The 10,056-nt window shown below is 38.9% G+C and overlaps 1 protein-coding gene across 1 annotated transcript; it reads left to right on the top strand.

Annotated features, from left to right (window-relative positions):
- The first annotated feature begins 4,837 nt into the window (after positions 1–4,837).
- Positions 4,838–6,914, top strand: LOC132241856 (olfactory receptor 52B4-like). Its single transcript, XM_059710821.1, has 2 exons — positions 4,838–5,752; positions 6,813–6,914. Exons 1-2 carry the CDS (start codon positions 4,838–4,840, stop codon positions 6,912–6,914), a joined length of 1,017 nt encoding a protein of 338 aa, XP_059566804.1.
- Positions 6,915–10,056: the final 3,142 nt, after the last annotated feature.

Genomic DNA, 10,056 nt, shown 5'->3' with positions numbered 1-10,056 from the left:
CCCATGGACACCTTTTTAATCAACTCCCACTAGCCCTTCTAGCCTTTTATCTGTTTTCTGTGCTAATAATCCTGTCTTTTCCAAAATGTCTTACAAATGGAGTCATGCTGTGCATATCCTTTGCAGTCTTGGTTGCTTCACTTAGCCAAATGCATTTGAGATTTTTCTGTTATATTTGTATTAGTTATTCATTCCTTTTCATTGCTGGCAGTATTCCATTATATGGATGTACCAGATTAAGTCATCCATTTTCTAGTTGCACTACATACATTTGGATTGCTTTCAGGTTCTGATGATTACAAATAAAGATGTTAAAATTTCATATATTTGATATGAAGTGAAAACTAAATTACACTTCATTTGGCTAAAAATCTAAGTCTGTGTTTCTCATTGGTTAGAGTGTGGGCACACAGAGAGAGGTTCTCGAGTTTGATACCCGGTCAAGGGCAGGTACCTGGGTTGCAGATTTGAACCCTGCCCTGGTTGGGGCAGGTGTGGGAGGCAACCAATCAATGTGTGTCTTTCTTACATCTATGTTTATCTCTCTCCCTCTCCCTTCCTTCCACTTTCTCTAAAATCAATGGGTGAAAAATATCCCTGGGTGAGGATTTGAAAGAAAAAATCTCAGTCTAAGATTGCCAGATCTTAAGCTAAGCACATATTTAACTTCAGTTAAAAATTGCCCAATTTCTCCAAAGTGCCAATACTTTTGTGAATTTCCACCAGCAATGTGTGAGCTGCCATTACTCCACATCCTCGTCAGAACCTGGTACTATCTTTTTTTCAATTTAAGCATCCTAATAGGTTGTCAAAGGTACATCATTGTAGTTTATGTTACATTCCCATAACGGTTAGGTTTGTTACGCAGCTTCCCAGGTGGAAGACACTAGCCTAGGCTCTGGCGGAGCCCCACCAGCAGCCATGAGAACAAGTGGAAAAAGGGAATCCTTGCGCACGATTGGTGGAATGCTAAATGGCACAATCACTATGAAAAACAGTATGGACGTTCTTCAAATCATTAAAAATAAAACTACCATGTGATTCAGCAATCCCATTTCTGAGTGTACATCCAAAGAAATTAAATTCAGAAACTTGTAAAGATATCTGTATTCCCATAATGCTGCAGCATTATTTACGGTTACAATATATGGAAATAGCCTAATTGTCCATCAACCTATGAATGGATAAAGAAGATATGGGAACAGGTATATATAGATAGATAGATAGATAGGTAGGTAGGTAGATAGATAGATAGATAGATAGATAGATAGATAGATAGATAGATAATTCAGTTATGATAATGAAGAAAATCCTGCTCTTTGTAACAATATGGATGAAACTAAGGGGGCATTATGCTAAGATAAATAAGTCAAATAGGAAAAGATAAAAACTCTATGATATCAATTTATGTAGAAAATAAAATAGCCAAACTCAGAGAAACAGATTAACATGGTGGTATCCTGGGGCTAAGGGTTGGAGGAAATGAGGAGATACTGGTAAAAGGGTACAAATTTCCAGTTATGAGATTAACAAGTTCTGGAGAACTAATGTACAGCATAGTGATTATAGCTAATACTACTGTATTATATATTTGGATGTTGTTTAAAGAGTAGATCACTTAAAAATGGTAGTTATGTGACAGGATGGAGGTGTTAGCTAAAGCTGTGGTGTTCATCATTTTGCAATACATAAATGTACCTTAAAATTACACAATGTTGACAGGATCCGGCTGGAAGAGGTCAATGGTGGGGGTGGGGAGGAGGACCTATGTAATACTTTCAACAATAAAGATTTTTTTAAATTACACAATGTTATATGTCAATTATATATCAAAAAAGTTGGAAAGAAGGAAAAGAAAAGGAGAACAAAGATACATGGCAAAAGATATGCAACCAATAAATGCCATTGTATTTAAGGATTGAAAAAAAAGTATTGCTATAAATGATTGAATCCTAGCTAACATAGTAATTATGAATATGGACTGAATATTAGATAATGACATTGTATCAATGTTAAATATCCTGAATTGTGTACTGGACTATGGTCATATGAGAGGTTTTTGTTCTTAATAAATACATGCTGAATATTTAAAGTGAAAGGTCATGATATCTGCAAATTATTTCAAATGGTTTACCAAGAGAAAAGTGTAAAGCCTTGGCCAGATAGCTCACTTGATTACTGTACTTCCAATATGCCAAGATTGTGGGTTTGAAACTCGGACAGAGCATGTATAAGAATCAACCAATGAATGCATAAATAAGTGGAATAATAAATCAAAATTTCTCTCTCTTCCTTTCTCTCTATATATAAAAGGAAGAAAGAAAAATGTAAACATATGTATATATACATACCAAGGATATGAAAGAGAGAAAGCAAAAAGAAAATGTGGCAAAAGTATAATAATGGGTAACTGCAGATGGAGGCTAAATGGGTTTTCATTGTAATATTCTTCCAACATTCTGGTACATTTTAATTTTCTTAAAATTAATATAAGTGAAAATTTTTTATTGAGCTTCTCTATAAATTAAGTGGAAGTAGAATTCTGGATCACCTTCTTATATCATTTTGACTAGAATGCTATGGTTTAAATATAATGCATACAGGGGTTTAGCCCTGGCCTCGTGGCTCGGTTGGTTGGAGCATTGTCCCATACACTAAATATAATGCACAGATAAAAATATATTTATTAGGCATATACAAATATTTATATGTACAGTTACTTGGCTTAATTAAATAAAAATAAAAAGATACGAAAAGGTGGAGATACATTTACCAGAAGCAGAGCTGAATAAGATAACTGAAAATTAAATGTAGATCATTTGGTAGCCAAAGGAAAAGAGGATGCAGAGAGGCTGTCATAGTTGACCTTGATTCACATTAAGTAGTACAAGTACACTTTGCAAAAGATATTCAAGTATTTTCACATAAATACTTAAAACATTATTATTACAAACCTCAAAGTTGTATTGACTTAACAAATGTGGTATAAATTTAATTCATTTCTCTACGTTACCAAGGAACACTTTTGCTAAGTGTTTTTTAATTATGTTGATTTTCATAATTGTGCTGACTGAAAACAGGATTAATATTTACTAATTGCCATTAAAATAGAAACAGGACTAAATTGTGATAATGCTAACAATTTATTAGAAATAAGTACATGAGCACAAATAAAGGCATATGCAGAGTAAACAGTGGGATAGTCAGACTTGAAGAGCCATAATGACTTGATCCCATGTATGGGAGAAAGGAGATGTTGTTGAAAGGACAGCTCTAAATCTGGACTCCCTGGAATAAGAGCTGCCCCTGAGGCTCTCAGGCAAATACATAAAATCTCAGTTCCTTGGCGCCAGTCACTCGGAGACCTCTTGTGACTCACTTCATCTAGCCCATGAGAACTTCATTTAAAGCAGGTGAGTGATATTTTTTTTTCCTGTGGGATGAAATTTCAAGCAAGAATGCCCTCTCCACACTCGATGCTACAGGACCTACGGTAGGTGGTGGAAAATATTAGGACCATGAACTAGAAATAAATAGGATGGAAGAGACAAAATCAGCTGTGTGCTAGAGCCACTGGTACTGACTCATTTGTACCCATTGCTTGCAGACTCCACATTCACTGGCATCATGTGGGCAGCTGGAACAAGACCATGGTAGGAGAATGTACAATGCAGAAATTGGCAAATACTACCGATCAGGATTTTGTATTTGCATATGTATTTAAAGTATGGAAATGTAGAATAAACCACAATGATGTATCTTTAACAGCCTATTAGAATGCTTAGCTTTTTAAAAAGGTAGTACCAGGCCTTAGCCAGTTTGGCTCAATGGACAGAACATCAGCCTGCTGACTGAAGGTCCTGAGTTTGATTCTGGTCAGAGGCATAGGCCCGGGTTGCAGGCTCGATCCTCAGTGGGGGGCATGCCAGAGGCAGCCTATCAGTGATTCTTCCTCTTCATTGATGTTTTCATCTCTCTCTCCCCCTCTCCCTTCCTCTCTGAAATCAATAAAATAAAATATATGTGTGGGTGTTTTTTTAAAGTACCAGGTCCTGATGAGGATGTGAAGTAATGGCAGCTCATACATTGCTGTTGGAAATTCACAAAATTGGCACTTTGAAGAAACTGGGCAATTTTTAAATAAAGTTAAACATATGCTTACTCTATGACCTGGTGATCTTAGACAGAATTGTTTTAAATACTCACCCAAGGATATTTTTCCATTGATTTCAGAGAAAGTGGAAGGAAGGGAGAAGGAGAGAGAGAGATAAACATTGACATGAGATAGACATTGATTGCTTGCCTCCCACACATGCCCAGACCAGGATAGGGATTGAACCTACAACCCCAGGTACCTGACCTTGGTTGGGAATCAAACCTGAGACCCTTCCGTCTGTGTGCCTACACTCTAACCAATGAGAAACACAGACCAGGGCTAGACTTAGATTTTTAGCCAAATGAAGTGTAATTTAGTTTTCACTTCATATCAAATATATGAAACTTTAACATCTTTATTTGTAATCATCAGAACCTGAAAGCAGTCCAAATGTATGTAGTGCAACTAGAAAATGGATGACTTAATCTGGTACATATAATGGAATACTGCCAGCAATGAAAAGGAATGAACTACTAATACAAGTATAACATAGAAAAATCTCAAATGCATTAGGCTAAGTGAAGCAACCCAGACTGCAAAGGATACATACAGCATGACTCCATTTGTAAGACATTTTGGCAAAGACAGGATTGTAAGTACAGAAAACAGAAAAATATACAGATAATCGAATTTTCCTGTCTCTGTAAATAGGTGACAAGGTCTTAAAAGATTTCCACGAGCATGACTGCCTCAAACCACACTGGTGTGAGCCACACAGTCTTCTACTTGCTGGGCATCCCTGGCCTTGAGGACCAGCACGTGTGGATTTCCATCCCCTTCTTCATTTCCTACCTCATCGCCCTCCTTGGGAACAGTCTGCTCGTCTTCCTTATCCTCACCAAGCCCAGCCTCCATGAACCCATGTACCTCTTCCTCTGCATGCTGGCCGGAGCAGACGTTGTCCTCTCCGCGTGCACAGTGCCTCAGGCCTTGGCCATCTTCTGGTTCCATGCTGGGGAGATCTCCCTGGATCGCTGCATCGCTCAGGTATTCTTCCTCACTTCCACTTTCATGTCTGAGTCAGGGATCCTGCTGGTGATGGCATTTGACCGCTACATTGCCATATGCTACCCGCTGAGATACACAGCTATCCTTACACATGCGCTGATTGGGAAAATCGGTGCGACAATCTTTCTGAGAAGTTATGGTACAGTTTTCCCTGTTATATTTCTTCTAAAAAGACTGACTTTCTGCAAAAGCAACACCATCCCAAACACCACTTGTAAGCACATTGTCTTGGCCAAAATTTCCTGTGATGACATACGAGTAAACATCTGGTATGGTTTTTTTGTCCTAATGTCAACCTTAGTCTTAGATGTTGTGCTAATTTTTGTTTCGTATATGCTTATTCTCCGTGCTGTCTTCCACATCCCATCGCGAGATGCTCGACACAAAGCTCTCAACACGTGTGGCTCCCACGTCTGTGTCATCATCCTCTTTTATGGACCTGGGATCTTCTCGGTTCTCACGCAGCGCTTTGGGCGCCACGTTGCACTCCACGTTCACGTTCTGCTGGCCAATGTCTATACTCTCATTCCACCTATGTTAAATCCCATCATTTATGGCATTAAGACCAAGCAGATTCGGGACCTGGTGGTTTGTTGCTTCCAAAGCAGAAATGACTTTAATAATAGAAACTAACCTTGTCCTTTTCTCAGTAATTCCCACCAGGCTTGAGGTGACATTATTTATCAGGATATGGAGAGGTCCAGTAGAGATACTAGTCAAACGTCTCTGTGTCAAGTTGTCTTACAGCAATTGTATGAGTGATATGTTGATGGATGTTTCTTGCAAAGCCTTGAATAGGTCATTAGATATCAGTTTCTTTGGGGTCTTACTTAGCGTTCTCATAGAATTCAGATCAGTTCACCTCTCTACTCCTAGACGAAGGTTAGAATACAATGAAGTGGAGACTGGCCTTCCCTGGAAAATTGTTAAACTATACTGGGGTATTCTATGCTTTGAATGTCAGCACTTGTTTTATTCCTCTCATTAGGACATTTTCCCAGCCATTCATCCCTATATCAGATCCTCATATTTTTTTCTTTTAGACAGATTATTATGAAATGTATATATTACATATGTCATATATATTCAATTTACCATTATACTTTTAGCATAATTGAGTATTCATGTAAATATATTTTTCTTCTCTCTTTTAAAATACAAAACAGTTCATTAATGCTTATGTTTGTAAAATTTTTATTTATGTTGTTAATTATTTAGAAGAAAATATTCAACATGAAACCAAATAAAGTACACACAAAAAAAGTATACTAATCAAGTATTAAACAGAAAATACACTACTATGTAACAAATGCTATCTAGGTTAACAAAAGTGCATACTAGGTTAAATCAACCATGGCACATCTATAATTTACAATATAAAAGAGTAGTAAGAGGTAATAATATGGGTTTATATGTTTGCTGATGGAAATATATTCACATTATATTTGTGAGACAAGTATGTCCCAGATCAATCAGTTAAATATGATGGAATTTTAAAATAATATGTTAATCTAAACATCACACATCAATCTATGCTAAAATTGTATGAATGAGTGACTATACTTGGGTTATAAGGTATAGGTGATTTTTATAATAATTTTAGTCTGAATTTTCTAATACTTATACAGTGAGCATAAAGAAGAATAAGTTAAAGGTTTTATTTTTTTTAAAAAAAAAGTATGTTCAAACACCATTGATCAATATTTCCTTTAGTATAGGAATACAAGAGATTAATTATCTCAGGTTTTGATTGTGTGGAAACATTTTTATTTTGTTAGTCTTAATTTTGAAAGGGATAATTTCATGGGTATAGAATTTTAATTTGGCAGGGGTTCCTAGAACTTCAAAATTGTTCATCGAGTACTTTTTATTTCTATCTTTTGTATTAAGAACTGACTTGAAAGTTTTACTCTTGCTCCTATGAATGTAATGTACCTTTTATAGCTGGCTTTTTTTGGTCTTTTTTTTTTTTAAGAACATTAATAATATATCCATCTGTGGATAGTTTGCATATATCTTCTTGGAGTTTTTCTGACCTTCTTGAATTTGTGAATTTATACCTTTCATTCATTTTGGATGGTTTCTGTTATTATTTTCTTGAATATTTTTTCCCAGCTTCTCTCTGGTTGGAACTACAATTATTCTTATATACCGAGTGGCCAGATTATTATGACCACCCCATTAGTACTTCGTTGGGCCACCTTTTGCCTTCAGTACTGTGGCAATTCTTCTTGGCATTGACTCCACGAGATGTTGAAAGGTGATGCGAGGAATCTGACACCATAATAAGGGATTATGGTGTCCTCCCCTCTGACAGCTGCCAATCTGTTCCATGTATCCACTCTGACTTATTTCATCCTGATAAATAGCACTGTCCAGTTCTGTGAGATTTGATGGTTGTGGAACCAGCTGCCTGATGGCTCTTTTAACTTCGTCCCACAAATGCTCAATTGGATTGAGATCTGGTGATTGTGGGGGCCACCTAAGCAAGGTGAAGTCTTCCTCATGTTCTTGAAACCACTCCTGCACAATATGAGCACCGTGGCATTGTCTTGTTGGAAGAAGCCATCTCCATTGGGATATGCCTTCAACATGATAGGATGAACTTGATCAGCAACAATACTTGGGTATGTTGTTGCTATTCAGACGTTTATAATGGTCTGGCCCTCTAGCAACTTCAGCGCGAAATTATAGCTAATTTGCCTACAAACGTCAGGTGGTCATAATAATCTGGCTACTCAATGTATATATTTTGACTGTGTCTATCATTTGTCTTATGCTCATTTTTTGCGATTTCCTTTTTCTTCCTTTCACTTCAGTTTCTGTCATTTGTATTAATCTATCTCCCAGTTCCTAATCCTGTCTTCTTTTTTAAAAAATCCATTGTTTAAACCCATCCAGTAAGTACATCTTTTTAGGTAATAATGTTTTTAGATGTATAATAACATTTGAATACTTTCAAGATCCTAATTCCTATTATCTCGCTAAACATTCAAGTATCTTAACTATATTTTATTTATTTTTAACAAAATTCTATAAATCTTGACTGATATTTCCAACAGTTGGGTTATTTATTTGTCTTCTTGTTTCTGTTTTAACTTTTGATAATCCTATCTAATAAAAGAGAAAAATGGTAATTGGCGTACGACGATACCCTTTTCATTGGCTAATCAGGGCTATATGCAAATTAACTGCCAACTATGATTGGCAGTTAACTGCCAACTAAGATTGGCAGTTAACTGCCAACAAGATGGCGGTTAATTTGCATATGTAGGCACAATGCAGGGAGGCGAAAGGGAAAGCAGGAAGAAGCCCCCTGCCACTGACAGTGATCAGAAACCCAGGGGGGAGCTAAGAGCTGGGGGGCAGGGCAAAGGCGGCCCTGGGGCCGCCTTTGCCCTGCCCCCCAGCCATGATTGGAGAATCAGGTGCCTTTTCCGCCCTGGCCAGTGATAGCAGGAAGTAGGGGTGGAGCCAGCGATGGGAGCTGGGCACGGTCGAAGCTGGCAGTCCCAGGAGCTAGGGGTCCCTTGCCTGGGCCTAAAGCGGAGCCCACGATTGCGGGGCCGCTGCAGCTGCGGGTCCCCGCTGCCCGGGCCGGACACCTAGGCCAGAGGCCTCAGGCCTGGTCAAGGGGCCGATCCGGTGATTGTTGATCGGAGGGTGATGAGGGTCAACTCCTCTGGCCGAGGCATCAGGCCTGGGTGGGGGGCAGAGCCGGGGATTGGGGGGATATGATGGTCCCCTTGCCCAGGCCTGAAGCCTGGGTCAGAGGCGTCAGGCTTGGGCGGGGGGTGGACCAAGCGATCAGAGGGAGATGGGGGTCCCCTGCCCAGGCATGATTCCTGGGCCAGAGGCCTCAGGCCTGGGTGGGGGCCAGAACCAGTGATCAGGGGGAGATGGGGGGCCCCTGTCCAAGCCTGACACCTCTGGCGGAGGCGTCAGGCCTGGGCAAGGGGCCGATCAGGCGATCGGAGGGTGATGGGGGTCAACGCCTGAGGGCTCCCAGTATGTGAGAGGGGGCAGGCTGGGCTGAGGGACACTCCCCCCCACACACCCAGTGCACGAATTTCGTGCACCGGGCCCCTAGTTGATTATAAGGTCATATCTTTTTCCCGATCAAGTAATTTTTTTATTTAAAGATCTAAACAATCCTAGTATGTATAATGTGTATTTTGTTAACACTTTGTACATATTAAACCTGATCAGGAACAAGTTAAATATAATTTTTTAATTTCAGTAATCTCTCCTATATAAAACATAAATAAATATAATAGACCACAATCAAAGACTCATGAATTATTATGTTTATAACAATTTTATTAACATTGGGAACTATTTGAAAGAATCCACTGATGGACTATTTCAAAAGACATTCATGCCCTAACCGGTTTGGCTCAGTGGATAGAGCATTGGCCTGCGGACTGAAGGATCCCAGGTTCGATTCCGGTCAAGAGCATGTACCTTGGGCAATAGTGTTGATGCAGCAGTGTTCCAATAAAACTTTATTTACAAACCGGGCAGGGGGCACATCTGCCCACAGGCCACAGTTGGATGACTCCGCCCTAAGCCAAAAAAAAAAAAAAAGAGCATGTACCTTGGTTGAGAGCACATCCCGAGTAGGGGTGTGCAGGAGGCAGCTGATCGATGTTTCTCTCTCATCGAAGTTTCTAACTCTCTATCCCTCTCCCTTCCTCTCTGTAAAAAATCAATAAAATACATATATTTTTAAAAAGACATTCATAATTTGAAATAGATTGAAATATATTGTTCACATAAAAATATATCATTGTGGAGATTTCAAGATGGTTACAGAGTAGGTGAAAGCTACCCTCACCACATCCAGGTGCCAAACCAGATTTATAGCAAAATTATAGAGCAATGAACCTAAA

The sequence above is a fragment of the Myotis daubentonii genome, chromosome 9 (assembly GCF_963259705.1).
Source record: "Myotis daubentonii chromosome 9, mMyoDau2.1, whole genome shotgun sequence".
NCBI lineage: Eukaryota > Metazoa > Chordata > Mammalia > Chiroptera > Vespertilionidae > Myotis > Myotis daubentonii.
Note: the sequence above shows the minus strand (reverse complement) of the source record. Positions and strands in the feature narration are given on the sequence as shown.